A 27937-nucleotide genomic window follows, 5' to 3' on the forward strand; every position below is an offset into this window, starting at 1 on the left:
AACTGGTTTACAACAAGGTTTCTCAGTTTCAGCACTACTGGTATTTTAGGGAAGATGATTCTTTGTTACAAGGGCTGTCCCGCACGTTCTAGAATCCTTGGCCTCTACTCACATGCCAGCTGTGCCTCTCCAGTTGTGACAAGCAAAAGTATCTCCAGACATTGCAAATGTCCCCCTGGGGCAAGGTGGGCAAATTTGCCCCCTACAGAGAACCACTAGTTTAGAACAGTGTTCCTTGGAGTCACTGGGTTTTATAAGATTATAGGCCAATGAACTGACCCAGAGATCAAGGTTCACAAATCCTTAACCAGGCATCCCTCCAGGAAGCAGGGCAATGTGGCTCACTGGCCCCCTTTCTCCTGGGCCACCCTCTGAGTCACCTGCCCCCATTACATTCATTTTTTTTTTTTTAATAAACAATGACTACAATGACGTGAGGTGGGAAGTGGAAACAGGGATTTTATTAATTAATTTATTTATTTCTGCTGTGTTGGGTCTTTATTTCTGTGCGAGGGCTTTCTCTAGCTGCGGCAAGCGGGGGCCACTCTTCATCGCGGTGTGCGGGCCTCTCACTATCATGGCCTCTCTTGTTGCGGAGCACAGGCTCCAGACGCGCAGGCTCAATAGTTGTGGCTCACGGGCCTAGCTGCTCCGCGGCATGTGGGATCCTCCCAGACCAGGACTCGAACCCGTGTCCCCTGCATTAGCAGGCAGATTCTCAACTGCTGCGCCATCAGGGAAGCCCTACCTTCATTTTTTACCCATCCCTTTCCCTATGTGGATATGTCACGACTCAGGTGAGAATCTGATCAAGTTAGGGGGAAAGGGGTAATATAATGGGAAATTGTTTTACTGTTTTTCAGTCTACCAAAGCAAGAAGCTTCTGTATTTTGATGAAAGGATGTGCAAATTGGAAAATCACAGTTGAGAAATACTACTTTCAATTCAGCCTTGTTGTTTTAAGCTTTGAGCTACTTTAATGAGGATAATAAAGAGGAAAAAAACAAAACAAAATGTAGGACCAAAATGAAAAGGAGAAATTAAACAAATCATAGTTAAATAGAAGAGAGGACTAGACCCAGTGTATTTTGGCTCAGAGCTAAGATTTCAAATTCCATTCTCAGTAAGAAACTACAAGTAAGAGAAATCAAGAAGCAAGAGCTTATCTTCCCAGCACTGGGAGAGCAGTCCTTTTAAAAGGCTATGACATGGTTCAGAATGCGGCTGGAAGAGAGAACAGCCTAGCTTTTGGTAAGGAGACGGTTTCCTATCCCAGGTCTCCAGGAAGCTCACTGGGCATTTCACTGCCAAGAAGCCTCCCTCCTCTCTCAGGCAGGAGATCAGAGTGAACATACACACACACACACACACACACACACACACACACACACACACACACACACAGCAGAAATTCCCAGGGGACAGCATAACTGTAAACAGATAAGGGCATTCTTAGACATACATACCTACTGTAGGAGAGAAAGGCTAACAGAAACAGCAAGCATGCCAACACGTCAGCTCTGCCAACAATTCCGGCCACCTAGAAAGTGTGAAAAAATAAAAACCTCAGAAAACCACTTTCAGAAACGCATTACAGAAATGTTATTTGTTTTCAGAGGAATGAAAGGAATAATAAATTGGAAAACACATTATTCTTTAAATTCTGATATACGACTAACCACTTCTGGTTATATTTAACAATAATTTTAAAGAAGGAGAAAAAGAGGAAGGAAGGGGCAAGATTTTCATGCTTAACTTCATTTTTAACGTTTCTTCTATTGAAGATCAATTCACAGCATCAAAGTATATTCATTTACTGTTTTTTTTCAAAAATATTTTTTTGAGCAATGACTGAGTTCTGGACACTGTGCTAGTCTTTGGGCACCAGAGTGCTAATGGAACAGAGGATGCTTACAGAGCACTAGGAAAAAAATAAGACAAGAATGGGAAGGAGTATGAACTCATCATCACTATGTGTGAGTGTACGTGCATGCGTCTATGTGTTTCTTAGCAACATCACCAAAAGGGTCTGAAAGCAAAATACCCCAGTAGCAAAGAGCCATCCTGGCACTAACCACAGGCCATTTATCCACTAAAGAGAACATGGGCCCCTTGGAGAAGCAGCTGATTCCAGGGTTGAGACTCAGGAGATACAAGAGCACTTGGATCATCTTCTCATGTCAGAAAGTAAGTGCTCAAAAAATGACAGGTACATGTCAATAGGACACAGAAGCCAGTAACAATGGGCTCCCACTGACCAAATATGCAACAATTTGAACATCATAATAAATAAGGACAGCAATAAATGATAAACCATTGTCAATTACAATATTAAGACAAATATATTAATAACACTGTATATTATATATAATCCTAATATAAATTTTAAGTTACATTTAAAGATATAAATAATATAATAGAAAGACACTGAAGACTGGGGACTGTTCAAAACTTAAGACTAAAGGAGGCTAAAAAGAAACAGTGACTAATGGCCTTGGTTTTAGAAAATATACAACGAAATTATTAAGGCGTAAAGGCGTATGAATTATGCAACCTACTCTAAATGCTTCAGAAAGCAAGTAATATTTTTATATATTGAAGGAGAAAGAGTGGAAGGATGATAAAACATATGCTGTAAAATGTTAAAAATTGGTGACTCTGGATAGAGTATATGGTCACTACATTTTTTAAGCTTGAAATTATTTTTTTTATTGTGTTACTTCAAAAAGGGACTGAAATGGAAGGAGGGTGGGGACAGATGGCTATTTATAAATCTTTGTATTATTTCACTACTCAAAACGTGTACATTTCTCTTAATTTTTTGAAATCCAGGAAATAAAACTGTAAAGGAAAAAAACGGGGTATGGTTCAAAGAATGCTTCAAAGAAAAGGTCACATATGAGGAAGAATTCGCAAGGGAAATGAACTTGACATTCAGGCACAGAAAACAGCCTTACCCAAATCACAGAAGACGTGAAGCCCATGGTGTGTTGGAGAATCAATCAACAATTAATAGCGGAAAATAGATTTCTGGGAAATATACCTATAAATATCTTCATATAATAAGCAAATTTTGCAGTCATAAAGGAGAGGCAATGACACACACATGGAGCTAGACCAGGGGTCCCCAATCCCCAGGCCACGGATGGTAGTGGTCTGTGTCCTGTTAGGAACCAGGCCGCACAGCAGGAGGTGAGCGGCGGGTGAGTGAGCGAAGCTTCATCTGTATTTACAGCCGCTCTCCATCACTCACACTACTGCCTGAGCTCCGCTCCCTGTCAGGTCAGTGGAGGCATTAGATTCTCACGGGAGCGCAAACCCTACTGGGAACTGCGCATGCGAGGGATCTAGGTTGCACGCTCCTTATGAGAATCTAAAGCCTGATGATCTGAGGGGGAGCCGAGGCAGTGATGCTAGCGCTCAGGAGCGGCTGCAAATACAGATCATCATTAGCAGAGAGGTTTGACTGCACAGAGACCATAATAAATCAACTGCTTGCAGACTCATATCAGAACCCTATCGGTGAGTAGCAACTGAAAGCTCAGGGCTCCCACTGATTCTGCATGATGGTGAGTTGCATAATTATTTTATTATATATCACAACAGAATAATGACAGAAATAAAGTGCACAGTAAATGCAATGTGCTCGAATCATCCTGAAACCATTCCCCACCCCAGGTCTGTGGAAAAACTGTCTTCCACGAAACCAGTCCCTGGTGCCAAAAAGGTTGGGGACCGCTGAGCTAGACCATCCAAGGCTTGAATACAGGCTCCCCTAACCACCTGAGGGAGATTCAACTTTGTTATCTTTAAGTTCTGAGATTTGGTTTTGTTATCTTTAAAATGAGTATTACACCCCCTAACTCACGTTACTGTTGTAATAAGTAAGATGATATATACAAAGTGCCCACTCGTTGTTGATGCCCTTCTTTCTTCCTTTTCCCTGCAGAGAAAGGGGGCGAGACTCTTAACAGTGAGACGGGTTTTTCTGCGTGATGTATGGAAACCATCTTTTTACTTTAAGGTTTACATGTATGATATTTTATGTTAACTTTATTAGATAATCCAATATGTCTATTAGTGACAGTGTGGTTTCACCTCGGTGTCAAGGCGCAGCTCAGACTCACAGTACGTAAAGCAACAACTGCACACGGTTCACTCGTGAAGCCCAGGCCCGCTCAGGCTACAGGCACCGCCCCTTTGAGCACTGAGCTCGGCATCACCAGCAAGGCCTCTGGGAGGTTAAACAGAGAGCCCAGCTCGCCAGCAACGAAGTCCTGGGATAAGGCCCAGGCGTCTGGGCCCAGGGGGACACCCAACGCAGCACTACTGCTGTGGCCAACCCAGACAACAGCAGGACTGGCAAACTGATATTGGGTGTGGCAAGCTGGAATGAGGCAATCACAAGCTAGGCAGGCATAACTAGTGCCTTCAAGGCGCCTGAAGCCCTGCTCCTCAAACTGTAGTCAGTTGGCTCTGCCGGGAAACAGCAGCAGCAATAGCAGCGTGTGCCAGCTGGACACGCCCAGATTTGAAGAATGGAGTGTCCCTTGGAGCAGAAGCTCAGAGCGGGTGTTGAAATGTCAGTGCTAACACTGAGAGGCTCTGCTGCCGGCTCCAAACCACCAAGCAGTCACTGAACGCCTACTCTGTATCCCTGTTAAGCTGGGGTCTCTGGGGCCAGGGGGTTAGTGTCTTAAAAACAAGGTGCTTGTCATCAACTGCTATCTGTCCAGACTAGCCACACAGTGAGTCAATTCGTCAACATCATCTTGTTCAGTAATTGCATGTTTCACGCCGGTCAACAAACATTTAACAAATGCCTCCTATCTGCCAGGTATTTATGCCAGCCGGAGGGATTAAACCTGCCCCAAGCAGTTAACATCTGGTGAGGAGTCAAAGAGGGCATTAAGAGGTTACAAGGAAACTGCATGTATTGTAAAGAGGAGAGATCACTGCCATGAGAAGACTGAAGGCATTAATTTGGACTGTAGGATCTGGGAAGGCTTTGTGGAAAGGCTGGCCTTATTCACTGAGACTTAAAGGTCAAGCAAGGAGGACTTCAGGCAACTCAAGACAGGGGGATGTGAATCTTGGGCCAGAGAGGGAATGCAGAAGCATTCCAGGCAGAGGAAAGAGAGTCCTGAAAGCATACTGGGTGTTCCTGGAAGGGGAGGTTAAAGTGATGAGAGCATGGAATAAATGAAAAGGGGGTGGGAGTGGGCAACAAGAAGCCAAGATGGAACATCAAGTTGTCACCCCTTGGGCTTGATCCCGTGACAATGCAGGCTGAACCTAGGGTGCTGGGAAGTACAAAAGGACTTGGTCAAATATACAAAGAGATGGAGAGCATGTATTTCTTCCCTTAAGCTTCAAGTTTCCATCACCAAGCAGGTAGCTGTAACCTGGGAACTGTATTCCTTTAACAAATATTCAAACATTTGAAAAAAATCAGTGAACATAATTGAGTAGAATTCAAATAATGTAACATTCAGATCTCCTAGCAGGCTTAACAGAATCACATGTGGAAACTGCAAAGTAAGGACTTAATCTGCCCCCAAAACTTGTTATTTCTTGGACTATCGCTATTATATTATATTTATTAATTATTTTACCTGCAAAATGAGTTCTATTGGTGGCAGACTGAGCCAGGAACACATACTTAACACATGGCAACAGCTGAAAGCCAAACTGGCTGATTAGATCATGACCAATTTTCTCCTAAGTACTCTTGTCCCAGCTGTGGAAACGTCAACCCTAACCTTCAACTCCATGTGTCAGCATTTCCTGCTCTTGCTTTTGACTGGACAGAAGTGCATTCCTTCAAACAGTAATGTCTCTATGATGATTGTTAAGTTTTAATTCTCATAGGAGAATTACAATGATTTCCCCGTTTTCCCAATTTCTCTACTGATTTTTCTCATGATTCGGGATTCAGAAAAACATAAATTTCCCAAGAAATATACTGTCAGGAAACCCAAGAATCACAAGGCCATCAATGAGGAAAGCTCTAGGTCTACCTTATTCACTGCTATAGCCCTGCACTGATTGACTGTATTATAGTCACTCAAATATTTGTTGAAAAATTACATAACTAAATGAATTTATTCCTCTCTACTTAAACTGGAAATAATTTTTCCCTTCACTGGAATTTCAGTTTTATTACAACATATTGCTTTGTCTTGTACGTATTTATGTGTATGCTCTTTGGCTTTTCTAGGAGCTTATGAACAAACTGTGGGTAGGGACCCCACTGCCCACCCACATACCCCCTTGGCACCTAGCAGAGGGCCTGCACTAAGCAAGCACTCGTTTAACAATTTGTTGGTTACGTAATTAAGAAAGCGAATCCTTAATCATATCAACATGTTTGCACTAAATCCTCCCCCCCCAATTTAAGCCCTCCATCCTTCCTGCTGTAATTTATGGTCTCATTTTTGTTCTTGTTTAACAAAGAGGAGACACATCCTACTAACTTCCTCTTTCATCCCACTATGGTCTGTTTTTCTTTTTCTTAAATAATGTATCACTATGTTTTCATAACACACATTTCTTTTTCTCTGTTTCTCTGCCCTCCTTTCTAGAAACCTGAACTAATATCTATAATTAAATAACAGTCTCTTGATTTTACTTTCCAGTATAGTTTATTATACAGGTCAAATTTCTTTGCCTTCTTATGCTTGTGAATGCAAATAGTTTCTTTAAGATTTTTCCCCAAATAAATGTCTAGCTCTCAGGCTCCTTTGTCCCCATAATTGTGTTACCATGGATTTTTTTTTTTCCGATTAGTACAAAAGCTGCTTGAAACCTTTTTTTTTTTTTAACATCTTTATTGGAGCATAACTGCTTTACAATGGTGTGTTAGTTTCTGCTGTATAACAAAGTGAATCAGCTATACATATACATATATCCCCATATCCCTTCCCTCTTGCGTCTCCCTCCCACCCTCCCTATCTCACCCCTCTAGGTGGTCACAAAGCACTGAGCTGATCTCCCTGTGCTATGCAGCTGCTTCCCACTAGCTAGCTGTTTTATGTTTGGTAGTGTATATATGTCAATGCTACTCTCTCACTTCGTCCCGCTTTCCCCTTCCCCCTCCCCATGTCCTCAAGTCCATTCTCTATGTCTGTGTCTTTATTCCTGTCCTGCCCCTAGGTTCTTCAGAACCATTATTTTTTTTTAGATTCCATATATATGTGTTAGCATACGGTATTTGTGAAACCCTTTCTTACAGGTCATTTTGCTAACAGGATTTTCCTTTTTTCTTAGAACTCCAGCTAGCTCATGATCACACTGCCCGAGATTACCTGCATTTTATGCTCTCCCTCTCTGCAAGCACAGAATTAGGACCATTCTTATTCTACTCATTTGTTCTTTCCTACACAAATTTTCTCCAAGACACTCTAAGCACGAATTTTTAACTCTACTTATGAAATTATTTGTCAGAAACATAATATTGTTGATGGGCTTAGATTAAAACATTGCCACTGACCTGGTGTCATATATTCTATATGGCTAGGAGTAGTGGTCCTTGATTATTTCTCTTCATCTAACAATCATATTGAAAACTTATGCATTGCTCTCATCTTTTAAAATTCACATCTAAAATTTTTCATCATAATTTTAAATAATTCAAAGGATCTAACTTCCTGTGCATTTTAGAAACTGACATTTTAAAATAACGCCATAATGTTACTCCTTTAAATGTACCAAATGCACCTGAAACATACCACAGCAATTTGAAGCTCATCATGTTCCCCTTACACAAATATGAACAGGCTCTTCTCTAAATGATAGACATTTTACACCCTTTCCCCTTACACTCATACTTCCATTTTAGTTCCCCCTCAGCATTTTTTCTTAATGTGTTATAGTTACATTTTTAAATATTCTATTTATTATCTCTCTCTGTAGTAAAAATACATATGCAATTAAATTTATTTTTTTAATTTCCTGTGATCAAAACACCTAAGTGCTAATTTTCAATTTTGTATTATTAGTCCAATTACTATTATTTTCAATTATTAAATACATCGTAAGTTAGAAAAAAATGATAAATAATTATTAAATATAAAAAATACACCTCTTAATAATACAGTTGTAGCTTTCTTTTTAATAAATTCAGTTATCTATGACTGAATATTATTTTTTGTTAGAATAAGAAAGCATGCGGCATCAGTTCTATCCGTAGCTTTTGTATTTAAACACTGCTTACATAAATGAGGACAGAAGTAGCCATGTCATACAGTGACGTAAGTCTTTGAACACCCAAGTTATTTGAAAAATCATGGTGATCTATCATCTTGCATAATGTTTAATGATCTACCAGCAGACAATTCTATCAGGTTCTCCTTTAATCTGGCTGAAAGCAAATAAATGAAGTGTACCCATCATTAGGGTTACCTGTTATTAGTTTCGTTTGCTTTCACAGTTTCTCAGAAGTACAGCAAAAAGGCTTGACTGAGACTTTGCAAAGGACGATTACTTATACTTAATTGAAAAGGACTATTACTTATACTTAATAGTCTTCCACTTACAGGTACCTTGTTCAGTCCAAAATACCCAGAAAGGGCTGGAAAAAGTACCCTTAAGAAAGTAACTTTTTATAAAATAATTTTCTTCTTTATCACTCGCTCTTTATCACTCTCAGTTGTGTCAAAACCTTGAGCTTACAGATTTAGAATTTTGTTTGTGGCAAACGTCCATCATATGGCCTAACCATTTCTCATTATTAAGCCAATTGGCCAAATCAGACTTCTTGTGTCAGATCAAATGAACATATTATACATCCCCATGACAACCAGAATCTCACAGGCCACCACAGCCTACTTCTAATGCCATGCTGCATTCCTCACAGAAATATGTAAAGACAGAAAAAGACAGGAAGCCCTACTTTGGGTTTATGATGCCTTAATTAGAGGAGACCTGGCTGACACCAATATATCAAATTGTTTCATTGTAAGGTGCCTGTTTGTACCCCTGGGGCATAGTAAATGTATGCAAGACATTCCTTATTTTTCTTTAAATAAGAAAAAGGCAATTGAAAGGGGAACAGGGAGAGGAGAATCAATTTGACACCTTTCCCCCAGGTGTGCACTCAGACCCAGATGTGAGCTGCAGGAAAGTGTCCGGATGCAATCTGACCCTCTGGAAACAATTCCTTTAAAACTGTGGTACCCACATACCCCTTGGAAAGTCTTCATCCACCCCTAGCAATACACATGAAATAAACCAACTGTGGTTATAGAGATGTGAAACAAGGTTAGCTGGATGACGCCATCTTGGTGCATGATTAAGTCCATATTTTAAATAAGAGCACAGATCTGAACTATCTATATTTTCTAAATAAATTTCTCATTATCCACCAAATAACTACAATTCATACTAAATAACTTGGAAAACTGATGTTAAGTCTCCTAAATGTGTCTGACTTGAAGAACGTTAGTTCAACTTTTTATAGTCTCTCACCTCGCACTTACAGTTGAGCATCATGGACATTATAAACATAAAGCAGAGTGAGAAAAGGTTAAAAAATTGTAGAGCACGAACAATGACTCAGCGTAAGTATCTCAAAATGCCCCTTGCTGTTTAAAACACATTAGGACTTAAATTTTCTGCAGATAAAGAACTGTGGTCATTTATTACCACCTGTAATAATAACAGGTGTGAATAACAGGTGTGAAATCCTGAAGGTGCAGTAAAGGCCATTTGAACATTCAGAAAGAAAAGTTGTCAAGCAGAATGATTTATATATAAACACTTTAGTAGAGCTTTAAATTCACATGATTTCGAAAGGGGAAAAGGATCCCTGTTTTTTTTTTTTTTTTTTTTTTTTTAACTGTTGTGGCCTCTCCCCTTGCGGAGCACAGGCTCCAGACGCGCAGGCTCAGCGGCCGTGGCTCACGGGCCCAGCCCCTCCGCGGCATGTAGGATCTTCCCGGACCAGGGCACGAACCCGTGTCCCCTGCATCGGCAGGCGGACTCTCAACCACTGCGCCACCAGGAAGCCCAGGATCACTTTTTTGCTTCATTATTTCATTGAGTTCTAATGACACTCACCGCCTCTGTGTGAACAGGATGCACAGCAAAAAGCAATGCCGTAACGAAAGCAAGTCCACGATTCTTGAAGACAGTTTTGTCACAGGTGTACATCAGCACAAGGGTCACTAGGCAGTGTAAAATGACATTTACTGCATGAAAGTAGAATGGGTTCATGCCAGTCAAAAAGATGTTTAGCCTGTAAAAACAAACAAAAACTGAATTAGCTACAAACAGAATATAAGCACAAACAAAGGAAATCCATCATTTTAAAAGATAAGTTATTCAATTAATTATTTTTAAATGATTCCCAATATCCGGTGATTTTGTACATTTGAGTGTAATTTTTTTCCTATCTAAAAATTTTGCTATCTGCAGAAATCACTGCAAATGCAATACAATATTACTTCAGAAAACTGTGGCCTCACTGAGAAGGCAGGCAGACAGGCATGCCACCCCTTTTTCCCTCACTCCCTGGCTGATGCAAACACCCCCCAGTATCATGGCCACCTCTTCCTCAGCAGCTGAGTGTTAGAGGCAAGTCCACAGCGCTGTGGGTCAGAGCTATGGCCACCACAGATTAGAAAGAGAGCAGGAAACTGCGGCTGTGGTCAAGGTTGAGACAAACCGGGTATGACTGTGTTCTCTCACCTACGGTGCCACCAGGAACCAAATTTTCAGATTACGCACAAGGAATCATCGTTAATTACCACTCCACAAGGGATCTTCAGGGCACCTATCCACAATTACCAGCTGTAGCAGAAATTACAAGGATGAGAAAGAACATAGCATTTCAGAATTTGTATTAAATGTTTTCTAACATAAATTCCTATAGATCTCAGAATCTGAATTCTAGGATTACAACAAAGAAACTAAAAAGAGAACCACAAAGAGAAGGGAAATTAATTGTTCAACATCTTAAAAAACAGTTTCCTAAGACAGAAATGCACAACAGAGAGACTTCTGAAGGTAGCCTTTAATTTAAAAACAGGACAGAATGTCCCCAACTGAGTCTGTAGGGTTATAGAAAAGATACAATTGTATAGGGAAGGGTTCTCTTGGGAGAGCATACACACCCTAAGTGGTACTGCCTATAGCTGTCTAGACTCCAGCCCAGTTTACCAAAACAGTAATACCACATCTTTATTCTCATGCTCTTGATCTGCTTCTCCTACACAAACACCTCCTGTTTGCCAAAAACAATGAAGAATCTAAAAGTCAACTTTAGCGATGGCATATGCATATCCTAAACACTTGACTTGATTCATACACAGTTTTAACCTACAGAATTTTAAACATCTCAGGCTTTATTTGGACATATGAATCTAAATGTCATAGTCACTTAATCAACTCAATTTTCATTCCCACTGAAGTAATCATGGTCCTAACTAAGCCTAGAAAAATGAATTGCTGTGAGGGATCCAACTCCAGGGCTCCAATGCAAGATTCCAAAGAGCTGTGTTGACAGACCCATGAGTCTGCGCACACCCCCAAGATCCGTAAGATAGGAGCCCAGTGTGAAATACCTTATTCAGAAGGAAAGAGGAAAGGGCAGTGAACTAGGGGACTGGCACATCCAGCTAAAGAAGGGAGAAAGCATCCCTCCCATTCCAGTACAAGAGGACGCCCACAGGCCGATAGAGCTGCCGGAAATCAGAAAGCTCAGGATGGCAGAGCTCTGAGAAGGACAAGACCAAGTCCCTATCCTCGGGGAACGGGGGTGCAGTTCCCTGACAGCCCATCCCCCTGAGGTTGATTTTACACTGTTTCTCACTTCATCAGGCTGAGTTTTCCAGACCAGCTAAGCCATTCATTTAAAATTCATTCACACCCATCTCAATGAGAGAAAACAGGCAATCTCACATGTGGTAGATGGGTGCCCAAACTGAAAGGTCTCTAGGTTGTCGACATGTATCAAAGGCTTTAAAAATTATACAACTTTTGGCCAAAAATTCCACTTCTAGGAATTTTCTGTAAGGAAATAACCAGAAAAGTATTCAAAAAAATATATACATACATATGTGATATTGTGATATAGTAAGAAATATATATTTTGATCTTCATCCCAACTCCTGGTCAGAGGCCCTAAAACCTTTGTAATTTCCGAAGTGATACACGTGCTAGGAACGTCTTTTGTTTTAATATTTGGTCTCTGCCCCCAAGTTCCTGGCACTGGGCTCGTAAATTCCTTGCAATTTCCTAAGTGATAAGAGCAATGGGAGCACCTTTTGTTCTAATCCTTGGTCTTTGGCCCTGGTTCCTGACACAGAGCTCCTAAATCCCTTGGATTCCCTGAGAGATAGGAGTGTCTTTTGTTCTAATGAGGTGACTTTTACTGGGCTCCTGGATGGCTTCTGGATGGGGACTGGTCACGAGAAAGATCACGTGCGATTATAAGCTTGGAACTTTCAGCCCTACCCCCATCCTCAGGGAGGGCATAGGTGAGGGAGGCTGAGTTAATAATCGATCATGCCTATGTGATGAAGCTTCCATAAAATTCCCTGAACTATGGGGTTCAGAGAGCTTCCAGGTTGGTGAACACATCAACATGCCCAGAGAGTGATGCAGCCCAACTCCACAGGGACAGAAGCTTCTGCACTCAGGACCCTCCAGACCTTAGTCTGTGCATCACTTCACCTGGCTGTTTATCTGTACACTTTATCATACCCTTCTTTATGTAATAAACTGGTAAACATAAGTGTTTCTCTGAGTTCTGTGAGCCATTACAGCAAATTATCAAAGCTGAGGAGGGGGTTCTGGGAACCCCCAACTTGTAGCCAGGTCAGACATAAATGGGGGTAACCTGGGGACCCAGTACTTGCGACTGGTGTCTGAAGTGGGGCAATCGTGTAGAACCAAGCCCTTACCTGGGCGGATCTCATGCTAACTCCAGGTAGGGAGTGTCAGGACTGAATCGAATTCTAGGACACCCAGCAGGTGTCGGAGAATTGCTTGGTGTGGGAGCGAACTCCCACAAGAAGTCTTGTGAGTGTGAGTAGAGGAAGAGATGGAAATGGCCCTGTCAATCTAAAAGATGCACCTCACTGTGTTATTACAAAAATGGCAATACAGAGAAGGAAAGACACCTAATAAACCAAAACCCTTATGGATTTGACTATTCCCACACATATTATACTTTAGATCATAACTCTGGATTACAAATAATAGCACTGTTTCTAAAAAGAAAACAAAAGACCTATTATTTTTCTAATTTATTTGTTATTCAACCATTTGGAAAGTAAAAAGCATCACTGAAGACGACCGACCGTATTACTATATTACCACACTTTTATGAGGTACTTAACATACATTCCTTTCCCCTTCCAAAATGATACAAAATAGTAGGCATGAGTCACCTTTGTGTCCATATGTATCATATCTGAAAACGTGCAGATGTTATCCATATAGATTATATCTGGAAATTGGTTAGGACAGAGTGCTTGGTGTTTTAAGTGGATTCAAGTAGATGCCAAAATATTTTTTTTTAATTGCTGAATGGGGAACCACTGCAGTGATGAGGTAGCAGTGTGAAAGCCTCTCACATGGTACCTGACACTAGTGAACCTAAGCTTTGAGAAATCACCAAAAATCTAGAATTAGGAAAGTTTTCTAAATGTCTAAAAGATGGAGAAAGAGCTCTCCAAATTATAGACAAGTGAGCTTAAGATGAAATGATGACAAAATTTTAGAACTTATTCTATTTGTGAGCACTGGAAAAAGAATCTGATTCTGGGACCCAACAGGGGTTCACAAAAAGGGAGTTAACTGACTAATCTCACATGTTAATTGAGGGGATGTGATAGATGCATCACATCTTTATTTTAACAAAGACATTTATCAGAATCTCTCAGGATCTCCTTGCATACAAGATAGAATAAGACAGGTTTGAGCACACACAAAGAGTGGTGAATAATAAATCAATGTCTCCTCAGATGGAGACCTCCAGGGTACGTCACAGGGTTCTGATAATATCTCTGAGCTGTCCGATATTTTTACCAAAATCTTAAATGAATCTATAGTGTATGCTAACCAAGCCTGCAGAAGGCCTGTAGCTGGGAAGGAGAGTTAGTTACTGTACTGGGAGACTGAGTTTCACAAAGAATTTAAACGCTTGAAGTTGTTATTTAATTCTAACAGGATTCGACAGAATATGGGTAACAGTAAAGACCCACATTTGGACATAAAAGAGAACAAGATATTCGCAATCCAGATTAAAACTCTACACATAGTATGTCCAAGGGCTGTTAGTCTATCCTAAGCTCCGAGTTACTGTGTCCTGGTTACCGAAACAGACCAAACTACCAACAGACAGTCAGGGAACCGCCTAAGTCAATATTTTTCATTTCAATTCACTCCAACAGATATTTATTGAGCAACTGCTAGATGCCAGGTATAACGTGGAGCCCACAGATACAAAGAGAAGACACATCATTGGCTACTGAAGAGTTAACAGCATAGCAGGTGAGAGAGAGGAGAAACAGAGAAAGATGATTAAAAGTGAGAGAATTCTAGCAGTAGGAGAACCTACCAGGTACAGAGATAAGGAAGAGGGAGGCGTTCTCTGTGCAAGTGGGAAAGGGAACGTGGGTGGTATCCAATGTGGGGCAGCAGCCCCTCAGGGTGCTATTTCAACACCAGAGCACCTTCACAGGACAGCTCTAGGATGTTGGGGGAAGGGTCTCTAAGTGATGTCTCAGGGAGACAGGTTTGAGGAAATGGGGGACACTCAGCCTGGAGAAAGATGGCAGACAGAAATGATACCAAGTTCTCCAGGGGAAAGGCTCTCTGACATATTCATGGCTACATCCCCAGTGTCTAGCACAGTGCCTGGTGCATGCTCGTCACACAATAAAACAGGTGATTTCATATAAAAACTTCCAGCTTCTCTTCAAATATTAGAAGACCTGGCAACTCTGGGCCTCCATGGCTGCATGGACATACCTGGGTGCCCATTTAGGTGGTTCAAGTACTCACAGTTTGCCACGGGGCCTGCTAACTAACTACTGAGAGGCAGACTTCAGCTCAAAGAAAGATGTAAGATCTAAAACTAGAATCGGTGTTTGGGATAACCAGAAATGTCCACACAGAGATGCGATAACAGCCTACCTTAAACACCACCTAGAGAGGACAGTCTCTCAGGTTCCACGTCACCCTGAACGTACTTCCATCATAGAATTTAATCAGTTTTTTAAAACTCTTTTACTACACTCCTCAAATGTTATGAGCATTTTCATACATTTTTAGAAATTAGTTTTTTGTCACTGTATCCACCTCACTTAGCACACAGTAGATTCTAAGTGAAGGTTTACTGGACGAACAAATAAACTTACAAGAAGTTGGAAGTTGGAAAAGATCATCTTTCTCTTTCTATTCAAAGAATCCCTAACTTTATTTGATTTACCCTTCCTTTCTCATATAAAGGTAGGCCAAGCAATAGCAAGTAAAACAACGTTTTTTTCTAAAATAATCTTAATAGTCATGCCTACTGGCTGAAAGCCTTCCAGATTTTGGCAAACAGAACGTAAAGAGCCCCGTCTCTGTCTGAAATACTCGGCCTCTTCGTAAAAGTGCCCAGAAATGGGGGGGGGGGGTGGCATACCGAGCTCACAGCAATCGGAAGGCACCTGTTCCCAGGAAAGGTCACAGGGTCACACAGTTTGGCATCAAGCAGCCACAGGAGGAGGGGTAGGAGAGGAGGAGAAAGTCATTGGTTGTCCCTCATCCAGCAACGCACACCTCACAGCCGAGAGCTCTAGGTAAAGCCCATTACTCTCTTTTAGTTTTCTTCTTTGAAAAATACCTCTGGTTTAGGAAAAAAATAAAAACAGCCTGTATCTCTGCAAGAGACTTCTACTAGGGTCCCTCCTCAAGGGGACCCCAACTCTATTTCAGTCAAACATCCATACGTCAATGAACTGGCAGGGGTCTGGAAACTGCGTGAGAGGTCGTGATGTTCCATCGCCGTGACTCGTGTCTAGTTCTGGGCCCTGAACCTGCAATTTTGCTGGTCTATAGATCAAGTAACATTTAAGAGGGCCGCCTGACTACTTCATGCCACCACCAACGATCCCTGTGGGTCAAAACATTCTGACTATCACCGCATCCCCATGCCTACCATAGCAAATGCTCTCACCTGGTCTTTGGCAGCTAAGCTCTGTCACTTGGCCTCTGGAACTCCAGGATCCCACCACCCCCAGTGGAGTCGGAAAACCCACCTCAACGGCAGCATCTCCCACATCACACTCGGCCTACAGAAAAGAGCCAACACAGAGCTTCCCAACCTTGCAGGCACTCCCTCACTAATGTATTTCTCAATGTCTCAATGAAGGGAGAAGCACCTGGCCCTCTCAGGGAATGCAGTAGAGGGTGGGAGGGAGTGAGATGTGTGCAGACGATGTGATAAATGCACCCCAACATTCCTATCTCATTGAGCTTCTGGAGTCCTTTCTCTGCCATGCCAGGGAGATTTTGTCATCTCAACCTCATTAAGCATAGACTTCCACTGAGTCCCAGTGCTTCCCTGGATCTCAATCACCAGTGTGCTAATTGCAACTGCTGATTCCCTAATCCCATCCCAAGATATTTTAAGCCAGTAGATCTGAGATGGGGCCCAGAGGTCTGCCCTAAGCAACCCAGTGATTCAAGACAGGTGATACTCAGAACAACAATACCCAGGTCTCAAAGCTTAAGGTAAGGCTGCATATGGTTGCCATGCTTGCCAGAAAATATCCAGTTTTCTCAGCAACAACACAACATACATTCTTTTCCAGTAAAACTATAAACCTGGGAAAAGAAAAAATTAAATGTACCCCTCATCTTCTGTTTTTGGTGTCTCAAATGATGGGTTCTCCAACACCTTCCGGGTGACTTTCCACAGCCCGGTTCTAGTTCTCCCGTCTTCCTATATCCCCGTTCATTTTTCTTCTTCTTACCTCCTGCCTTCATTACAGCTCTCATACTTCTAAATGCTTTCCATAGTCTTAGATCATTCAGCCAATAAACAACGACATCTGGTTCTTCTCGTTTTTCCTCTAAGGAGAATCCCTTAGGCCCTTAACCATTTTAGTTGCTCTTCTTTTGCATTCCCTCCAGTACCAGGAATAAATCAGCAAATCGTCATCACTTCACGTATATAAAGAACCAAAGGATGCGGTTCCAAGGCACCAATGTAAATAAAAGTGCAGCAGGGAGATGGTGCCCTGAGGCCAAGGCAAAACTCATCCTCACCTGGCTCTGAGGAAGCTGTAGGGAGGGGTCAGGCAAAAGGGAGCCGGTCAGAAGGAGGCCATTACAGTCTCTATTGTCACATAGTACTCAGAGTAGCGACTGGATCAAAGAAAGGGTGAGGAAACTGAGGGCAGGAAGATCAGTGACCACAGAAGAAAGCAAGTCCCAGAAGAAAAATCTTCCAGAAGTGAGTCAGTAAATAACAAAAATGAACAGATCAACACCAAATATAATATAGTTAGTTATACCTATAACTGAGCTGTCAATTTTTAGCAAATGTTTTTTTTCTTTCAAAGGTATATATGTTTGGGGCTTCCCTGGTGGCGCAGTGGTTGAGAGTCCGCCTGCTGATGCAGGGGACACGGGTTCATGCCCCAGTCCGGGAAGATCCCACATGCCGCGGAGCGGCTGGGCCCGTGAGCCATGGCCGCTGAGCCTGCGTGTCCGGAGCCTGTGCTCCGCAACAGGAGAGGCCACAACAGTGAGAGGCCCGCATACCGCAAAAAAAAAAAAAAAACCCTCATGATACAGAAATATATTCTTCTCATTTTCTATCCCTCCTACACCACCAGACAGACTGTAGCTAAAGGCTATCTTACGTCTAAAGCATATCCTAACAGGCAAGGATGCTAACCTCCTCGTCTTGGGGTTTCTAAGATAAACTTAGTTTGGCATGAAATTTTCAGAGGACTTTTTTTTTCATTTTTCTCTATAAAATCTTTATTGCCTCCAATCACATTTTTTCTTAACTACATCCATCACTGAACATCCTAGACAATCTAGTCAAACATCCTAAACAGTCTTCACTTGTCTCCTATCACAGACTTAGAAAACAAAATTATGTCTTGTAGCAATAGACTATCTCAAAATGAATTCCCATAGAGGTCAAATCAAACCATTTCTTTTAGGTTTTGGGCACAGCGGTTAGAGCTGATTTTCATGGTTGGCATATCATTTGTGACTAGAAGATGCAAACTGACGCAAAAAAACTCTCAAGATCTAAACATTAAAATGTTGCAAATCCTTACAGCTGCACATATTAAGATATTCTATTTTTTAACTCTGACATTTTAAACCAGCCACTTTCACTCATCTGGTTTATATTACCATCAGAGCCTTCAATAAAATAAAACTTTATAGCGAACTAGTAGAATACTATGATTCAACAGCCTAAACATGGAAAGAGAATTGAGGTCATTTAATTTGCCTTCGCTTCCCCATCATTAACATGGAAAAACCGCTGGTCCTTTCTTGTTGAAGGAAGCTTCTCCTTGCTTCTTGATATGGAATGGCACCGCTAACAATCCAGCAGGAGCTTCTCCTCAAGAGAAAGGGGGGTAGAAAGGAAATAAAATTTTAAAAGCTAAGCACCTTTTATATCAATCAGGACCATTTTTCAAGGTGGGCGTTACGGGCATTAGGAGGTTTGGTTCTGTGTCAATTCAGTGTCTACAAAGTGACTTAATGTGCTTCACCTGATTCCACAGTGAAAAACACGTCATGGCCAGTGAAGGATGAAGAAAAATAAAAAAGGTTACTGCTGCAGATTAAGTTTTCACAGATGTTTTGATTCTGCTCTACAACAGTCCAAAAATAGTCCTGTGTGCCCTTGGAAGTGAGATTATGAAAAGACTGAACAGAAGATTTGACTAGAGACAGAAATTCATTAGAATTCTAAATTCACTTCAAGCAACACAAAGAAATTATTATTTGTATCAGTTAAAGTTTGACCAGAGAAGCAGATCAGGAATGATACAGCAGCAGGAATTTGCTGCAGAGTTTTGACCTTCCACAATCATGCAGGCATTCGAGAAGGAAGGATGGACTTGAAGTAGGGGAAAGGAAGGAGGGACTGGAACCCACAAAGATTAACTAGAATACACTTCTGTTTCTTGCAGCCTCCTAGGCTCCAACTTTAACGATGGGAGTGGCTTGCAAACAGGCCAGCAGTCTCCACAGTGCTGCACACATACCTGCACTATGATTCCAAGTAGCTAAAGGAGATCTGGAGAATTCCGGAGGAGCTGCAGAATTAGCTGCTGTTGCACACCAGAGCAGGTTACTCAGCAAGCCTGGGGCAACCAGCGTGAGCTGCGCCACACCAAACCTACACACACCTTCTGAGTGGGTACATGGCTGAAACAGAACAGGACCCTATGTGGCCTTCCCAGGACAGACCCCACCCGGTCCCGACCCCATGTCCTCCGCCCGCCTTTTGTCTGTAGAAAATCTTCAGTCAAAGAAAAAATTTAATCAGAGAAGTGAGAAAATGCAGAAGCAAAGGAAAGCATTCAAACAAGACTAGATAGTTTAGTCATTAAGCAAAGTCAAGGACTTTTAGTTCCTCCTCAAGGGCTATAGATAATATCCTGAGCCATATCTTTTGAGCTGTTTTGTAAATACTGAAACCCCCATCAGGTGGAAGAAGTTAACTACCTGATGACCAGACTGTAGCCATCACATAAACTGCCACAATTACAAGAACTGGCCTCAAAGAGATGGGCACAAACCAACCCTGGAACCGACCCTGTGTTGAAAACAATCAAGATGATGCTGATCAGACCACCACCGCATGACCAAGTTCAAGATGACTGTCAGAGCTGATTGTGCTGTTCCTGTACACGGCCCCCTCCCTCCGCCTATACATCCCTGAAACACCCCTTTAAAAGCTCCTGTCCGCTGACTGTCAGTGGGGAGTTGAACTTTGGACATGGGTCCACCTTCTCCCCCAGTTGTCGCCTCCGAAATAAGCAAACTTTCTTTTCCACCAACCTTTCCTCTCAAGTACTGGCTTTCCAGCGGTGAGCAGTGGGACTGCACTTTCGGGAACACGGCCACTTTGATACAGGCTGGAACCTGAGACCCTTTGCTGCAGTGCTGCAATGCTTGCACCTGGAGAAACCTCTCCTTGAGCAACAAGATACAAAGAAACTATATGGGACTAAAAATAACTGCTTGCATGCCCAGCTGGGGCAAATTCTGGATAAAACATTCAAAGAGACCAAAAACCCAACTGCCACTTTTGAAGGGCCCTGAGCACAAACAGGATGCTGCGCACGCCCCCTGCACCCAACACCACCTAATGGGTGGGCAAACCACCTAAGTCACCCGTCTGGCCTGACCCCTGGACACACTCCTACCCTCACCCCATGTAAGGAACAAGCTGGCCCCCCTCAGGAAGCGAGAACAGGCAAAGGAACCTGTTGCTTGTTCTCACTGCCCCCTGCTGCAGCAGGGGCCCCAATAAAGCCTTGCCTGAATTTGTCTGGTCTCAGTTCAATTTCTATTGATTAAGGAGGCCAAGAATCCTCGACAGTAACCACTTCACTTTCACTTTCCAAACCTCGAAGAAATTTCTCCTGTCCAGCCCTTGCCCTGTACAACACAGGAAAGGAATTTCTAAGTCGCAGTTCCAGTTAGCTAAATTGATATGATACAAATCACTGCACCTTCATAAGCTGCCTTCATTTTCCATTGTGCCCTGCCCTCCAAACCGGTAAAAGGAGACATTCTAATAATCCATTTCCTCACTTCAACTGCTGCCCATTTCTTATGTGAGAAAAACTGTGAATAGTCTCTTTCTACACAAGTACCTTTATAATAACAAGCATTACAGGGACTTCCCCGGTGGTCCAGTGGCTAAGACTCCACTGCAGGGGGCAAAGGTTTGATCCCTGGTCAGGGAACTAAGATCCCCAGTACGGATCTTTGGTGCAGCCAAAAAATTAAAATGAAGAAGAAAAAAGCATTACACATCTTTATAAATAAATAAATAAAATTTTTATTGTTTATTCTTAAGAGAATTTCTAGCCGTTAGTATGTGTGACGTTCATTCACTAAATCAAAGATAATACTTTTAATTAAAAAAATCAGTTTGAGTTTTGCACAGGGAAAAACCCTGTTAAGAAGCTCAAAAGACTACCTATAGAGTAGAAGGAAATAGTTACCAACCACATATCTGACAAAGGATTTATTTCTAATATGTATAAAGAAACCGCAAAACTCGACATTTAGAAAAAGATCCATTTAGAAAATCAACAAAAAATATGAAGAGAAAGTTTAACAAAGAGGACATACAGAAGGCAAATAGACACATGAAAAAAAATTTAACACCATCAGCCATTAGGGAAATGCTAATTAAAGCCACAACTTCACACCTACCAGAATGCCTACAATAAAAAACAGTGACAATACCAAATCTGGTGAGGAAGCAGAGAAACATACACTGCTGATAGGATGGATGGAAAACAGTTTATCAGTTTCTTAAAAAACTAAACATGCAACTACCATATGACCCAGCAATTGTACTCCTGAACATGTATCCCAGAGAAACAACTACTTGTTCACATAAAAACCTGTAAATGAATGTTTGTAGTGGCACTATTTGTAATAGCTAAAACCTGGAAACAACCCAGAAGTCCTTTAACAGATGAATAACTAAACACACTGTGATACATGCATTCAATGGAATATTACTGAGCAATAAAACGGAATGAACTATTGATACATGCAACAATCTGAATAAACTCCAGAGAATTATTCCAAGAGCAAAAAAGTCTCAAAGTTTACACCCTGTATGGTTCTAAATGGAACATTCTTGAAATGACAAAATTACATAGAGATGGAGTACATATTAGTAGCTGTTATCAATTAGGTGTCTATAGCTATGATAGGAAAACATGAAGGCTCTTTGTGATAGAACCGTTTTATATCTTGACTGTGATGGTAGTCTCACATGATAAAACTGCATAGACTAAATATACATTCAACAAAAAGAAAAAGAATTTATGTAAAACTGATGAAACCTGAATAAAAACTGTGGATTGTATCTATGTCAACCCCCTGGTTGTGACTGTGTACTATAGCTATGCAAGATGTTACCACCAGGGAAAATGGATAAAGGATATGAGGGATTTCTATATTATTACTTACAATTGCATGGGAAAGTACAATTATCTCAAAATTCAACGTGTTTTTTAAAAAATGGCTTTGCAAAGCCAGATAAAGACACTACAAGAAAAGAAAAGTATAGGCCAATTTCCCTGATGAACCCAGATGCAAAAATCCACAACAAAATACTAGCAAACCAAATTCAACGACACATTAAAAAAAAAATCATACACCATGAACAAGCGGGTTTTATCACTGGGGTGCCAAGATGGCTCAACACACGCAAGTCAGTTAATGTGATACACTACGTTAACAAAGTAAACAATAAAGATCACATGATCATCGTAAATAGATGCAGAAAAAAACATCTGATGAAATTCAACACAATTTAATGGTAAAAAACTCTCAACAAACTAGGTTTATAGGGAATTTACCTCAACATAAAAAAGAACATTTATGAATAGGCCACAGCTAACATCATACTCAACAGTGAAAAACTGAAAACTTTCCTCCTAAGATCAGGAACAAGGCATGAATGCCCACGCTTGTCATTTCTATTCAGCGTAGAACTGGAAGTCCTAGGTAGAGCAATTAGGCAAGGAAAATAAATAAAAGATATCTAAATCTGAAAGGAAGAAGTAGAATTATCACTGTTTACAGATGACATGATCTTATATGTAGAAACCCTAAAGATGCCACCAAAAATCTATCAGAACTAATACACAAATTCAGTAAAGTTGCAGAATACAAAAATCAGCGTACAAACATCAGCCGTATTTCTATACACTAAGAATGAACTATCCAAAATTAAGAAAACAATCTCATTTACTATAGCATCAAAAAGAATCAAATACTTAGGAATAAACTTAACCAAAGAGATGAAAAACGTATACACTTACAACTACAAATCACTGATGAGAGAAATTAAAGACACAAATAAATGGAAAGACATCCGATGTTCATGAATGGGAAGACTTAATATTGTTAAAATGTCCATATCACCCAAAGCCATCTACAGATTCAATGTAACCCCTATCAAAATCCCAAGGCATTTTTTACAGAAAAAGAAAAAAATCATAAATTTCATACTGACCACAAAAGGACCTGAATAGATCAAGAAGAACAAAGCTAAAGGTACCACACTTCCTGACTACAAAATATATTCCAGTGTTACAGTAATTAGTACAATACTGGCATAAAAACAGACATATAGACCAATGGAAAAGAATAGAGAAATTAACCCACATGTATGTGGTCAAATGATCTTTAACAAGGGTTCCAAGAATACACAATGGGGAAAGTACAGTCTCTTCAATACATGGTATTGGGAAAACTGGTTATCCACATGCAAAAGAATGAAACTAGACCCTTATCTTACAACGTACACAAAAATCAACCCAAAAATGTATCAAAAATTTATATGTAAGACCTGAAACTGTAAAACTCCTCGAAGAAAAATACAGGGGAAAAACTTCATGATGTTAGGTTTGGCAGTGGTCTCTTAGATGTGATAACAAAAGTACAAACAATAAAAGCAAAATTAGACAAGTGGGATTACATCAAACCATAAAGCCTTTGCACAGCAAAGGAAACAAATCAACAGAGTGAAAAGGCAACCTACAGAAGAGGAGAAAATATGTGCAAACCAAATATCTGATATGTTGTTAATATCTAAAATACATAAGGAATTCCTACAACTTAAAGCAGAAGAAATTAAATAACCTGATTTTAAAATGGGCAAAGAACTTGAATAGACATTTTTCCAAAGAAGACATACAAATGGCCAATAGGTACTTGGAAAGATGCTTACATCACTAATCATCAAAATCTAATCATGCAAATCATGCACTAATCATGCAAATCAAAACCACAATGAGTTATCACCTCACTCCTGTTAGGTTGGCTTTTATGAAAAAAAAAGGTAAGCATTGGCAAGGATGTGAAGAATTTGGAACCCTTGTACACTACTGGCTAGAAAGTAAAATGGTGCAGCCACCATGGAAAACAGGATAGAGTTTTCTCAAAAAGTTAAAAATACAATTACCATATGATTCAGCAATCCTACTTCTGGGTATATATCCAAAAGAATTGAAATCGGGATCTTGAAGAGATATATGCACTCCCGTGTTCACTGCATTATTCACAATAACCAAGATATAAAAACAACCTAAGTGTCTATCATTAGATGAATGGATAAAGAAAAGTGATATATATACACGATGTAATATTATTCAGCCTTAAAAAGGAGGAAATCGTGCAATGTGCAAAAACATGGAAGAACTTGGAGAGCATTATGCTACGTGAAATAAGCCAGTCGCAGAAGTCCACTTATGTGAGGTACCTAAAGTAGTCAAACTCATAGAAATAGATAGTAAAATGGTGGTTGCCAAGGGCAGGATGAGAGGAGAGGGGCACCAAGAGTTACTGTTCAACAGGTATATAGTTTCAATTATACTAGAGGAATAAGTGCTACAGAGCGGCTGTACAACATTATAGCTGACAATACTGTATTGTGCACTTAAAAATTTAAGATGGTAGATCTCGTTAGGTGTTCTTACAACAAAATTAATCATTAATTAATTGAATGGTTTTCAATTCTCAAAATTTCTGCTCAAACAAGCTTAAGATACAGTTAAGATAGTTTGAATATATTTCAAAGGCCACTTTGTGTTTTCACCAATTACCTAAACTAAAAATCATTAAAGTCATGATCTATGTAGAGCTCCTAGGCCAATGCTTGGTTCACACTGAATAGTTAATAAATGTGATTTTCTGTCCTTCCTTACAACAATCTTCAGAGTTGTGTGGGCCTAACATCCATTAACGTCGTCCCTTATACATGCCCAGCCTCACGCTATTACGCTGGAAGATGCAGTTTCACCTCAGGTGACTGTGATGAGAAAGCCTCCACATCTTATTCAAATCAATGCCTGTGAGTACAGAAAGGTTAGTTAAATTTCTCTTTCTGAAGAGGCACTATTACTTTCCAGTTAGTGCACCCTAGACTTGTAATTCAATCTTCTCAAAAAAAAAGGTATATCTTACACAGCCACTAAGACACACTCTACAAAGAGCAATGCATCTTAGCAACCAGCCTGCTTTTTATAACCAGTGAGCATCATAAATGAAGAGGTGCCCCCTGCCCCCTCAATTCTCCTTCTCCTTTGCCCCTGTTCTGCACGACGCCTGCTTTCCTCTTCATCAATGGCCTTGCCTCACTGTCTACTCTTTTCCTCCCCTTCTCTCTCTTCTGTCCCTGCCACCTCCTGCACGAATTAAAAAAAGTTTTTTTTTTAGAAAGTCAAGAAGTGAAGACACTCTTCCCCACCCTCCAAGTGGGCACAGGCATTTGACCCTGATCTTTGTACATGGAAAAAGCTCAGAGGAGGGACCTAGATGGTCTCCGTGGCTGTTATAGGCCCAGCACACCTCATGCTGTGAGCTACCACACCTTAAACTAATCAACAAACCTCTGTAATAAATGAAAAAGCAGGTCAATTTAGAAGTTACACACATATCGTGCCATCTAAGAATGTGCCATTTTAAGAAACATTTAGGGAAAAAAAGGACTGAGCAACTTAGTAGCTGAGATTATCTTTCAGCTGAAAAACAAAACCGCTTTCCAAAAGGATAAATGTTTATAAAATACTCTCTTCAGAGTCAAATGTGCTATTTCCTCACCCGCCTTAAAACATTCAACTTTCAGTTGAAGAATTAAGTACAATCGCTCTGGTTTCCTTTTCTAAGTCATCAGCCACCTGTCAAGAGACCTCGGCCTCCCGGCCTGGGCAGGCTTTTCAAGCTGTTTACCCTGTCTCGAATGACCAGTACCACAAAGACGGGTTCATATTACACCCGTTGGAAAATGCTTAAAACGCTGATGTTACTGAACCAATATTATTTCAACAGTTCTGTCCGGCACATTATAAGCTTAAATGCTGAGCCAAATTATAAGGAGCTGAGTCAAGCTCATGACGCGCGAGCCAGCACTCCCCTGGCATCAGCCTTTCTCCCCTTCCACCTGAAGCTAGCCGTCTTTTAAATTCAAGAAAATACTCCACCCCGCAAAACCCTGGCGTTCTCCCGATTCCCTTTGCACCTTATTCACACTTGAAATGCTGAATCATGACTCCGAGATTGTAAAAGAAACACTACTTCAACTGAGACGCCAGGACCCCCAGAGGATCCCACGCTTTCCTGCCTTCCTTTGCTTTGCACCTTTTAAAGTCTAAATCTGGAGCCCTTCCCGAAGATCGGCGAGGCTCCAGGAGCAGCCAAGTCTGCAGGTCGGGAGAGCGCCTCTGCCCGCTGTGCTGCTCCTCCCCAAACCCACGCAAGCCCTGGCAGCTCACGACTCCCAAGGAGCCGACACACTCCCCGTCTGCACAGCTCACCAGCAGCCGCCGAGAAACCCCCAACTTCGAAGCTTCACCGCCACAGCCACCCGCCCGGAGCTCGTCGGACCCGCGCTGGTCTCATTTAGCCACCGTACCACGGGGGTGAGCTGTGCGGAGGCGGGTGGGCTCCACCAGACCCCTCCCAGCCCTGGCCCCAGAGACCTGCCCGCCCAGAGCGCAGACTCTCGAGAAACTCAATTCCAAGTCCCGGCCCGCGCCTCCTGAACCGCCCCGGGAGCCCCAGGCAGCCGGGCGGAGGACCACTGAGCAGAGGGGCGTGGGCAGCCTGGAGAGGAGGGAGGCGTGGAGGGGAAGGGGCGGCGAGAAAAGAAACGGCCCCCAAGCCAGTCCCGCAACTTCTCCCAGCCCGGGTTGGGGCTGAGGAGAAACGGCGGCGGCCGCGAGCAAGGGGTGAGGGACTCACTTGAAGGTGAGGACGCAGAGCGGCCGGTAGGACTTGTGGCTGGTGTTCTCGGCCATGCCCTTGCCCCAGAAGTCGTTGGAGAAGATGCCCCAGCGCAGCGGGGCGCCGGGCCGCACGTCGGGGTTGTTGACGATCGCCCACACGTCGTCGTGCACGAACTCGCCCTGCAGGGAGCGGCCGTAGCACAGGCAGCTCGCCCCGACCAGCAGCGCCGCGGCCCCAGGCGCCGAAAGTCCGCAGCCCCGCCGCCTGGAGGGCGCGCGGTCCCCGCCGCCGCCTCGGGCAGAGCTTGTCACTACCATCGCGCCGCCGCCGCTGCCCTGGCCTCTCCCGGGCGTCTGGCATCGTCCCCAGCCGGGGACCGGGCGGCGCGCGGCGGCTGCCCGGAGGTGGGCTCGGGCATAGTCGGCGGCAGCTGGACCTGCAGGTAGCGCCCCGCGCTCCGCCGCCGCCTGCACCGCCGAGTTGGCCCAGCTGCAAATAAACAGCAGTCCCCCCGCCTCCCCTGGCCATCGCCACCTCCTCCGCCCCACTGCGCATGCCCCGCTCTCAATCGCCTCCACCCCCCAATCCCGGGACCGGCGCCGCTTTCGCCCCCATGTCCCGCACCCTCCCCTCGCGCCCCGGCTGGTCGCGCGCTCAGCCCGCGGGCGCAGCGGCGCCGGGCGGCGAGAGTCAGCGCTCAGGTGGAGCGGGGTCAACGTGCGGGGCTACCGGGAGCGGCGGGGAAGGGGCATCCGAGATGCTCTCCGCCTCCCAACATGTACCCCAGCAGGGTCCGGGGAGGGCCTCCTGATGGGCACCTCCAGGCCCCGGGCCAGGACGGGCTTAGCAGGTGCTCAGCCTGAACCCCCCGCCCGCCTTCAGGGAGGGAGCAGTGGCTGCCGCCGCCCGGGACGTCCCCGGCTTTTCAGCACCCCGGACAACAGCACGGGCGGCCCGCGGGCCACGCTCTCCCGCC

The 27937-nt window shown here is 42.6% G+C and overlaps 1 protein-coding gene across 4 annotated transcripts in view; it reads right to left on the bottom strand.

Moving 5' to 3' along the window:
- Positions 1-27697, bottom strand: part of TMTC1 (transmembrane O-mannosyltransferase targeting cadherins 1) — a 261523-nt gene extending 233826 nt beyond the window's left edge. For all 4 annotated transcript variants that reach the window (XM_024733261.1, XM_024733259.1, XM_024733260.1 and 1 more), the window contains exons 1-3: positions 26977-27697; positions 10060-10237; positions 1467-1540 (exon numbers count right to left, since the gene is read on the bottom strand). In XM_024733261.1, the coding sequence (XP_024589029.1) occupies positions 1467-1540; positions 10060-10237; positions 26977-27278 (554 nt within the window). In that variant the 5' untranslated portion in view covers positions 27279-27697. The remainder of the gene's footprint in view (positions 1-1466; positions 1541-10059; positions 10238-26976) is intronic.
- Between the last annotated feature and the right edge of the window lie 240 nt (positions 27698-27937).

Source organism: Neophocaena asiaeorientalis, unplaced genomic scaffold, assembly GCF_003031525.2.
Source record: "Neophocaena asiaeorientalis asiaeorientalis breed wild unplaced genomic scaffold, Neophocaena_asiaeorientalis_V1.1 scaffold150, whole genome shotgun sequence".
Lineage (NCBI taxonomy): Eukaryota > Metazoa > Chordata > Mammalia > Artiodactyla > Phocoenidae > Neophocaena > Neophocaena asiaeorientalis.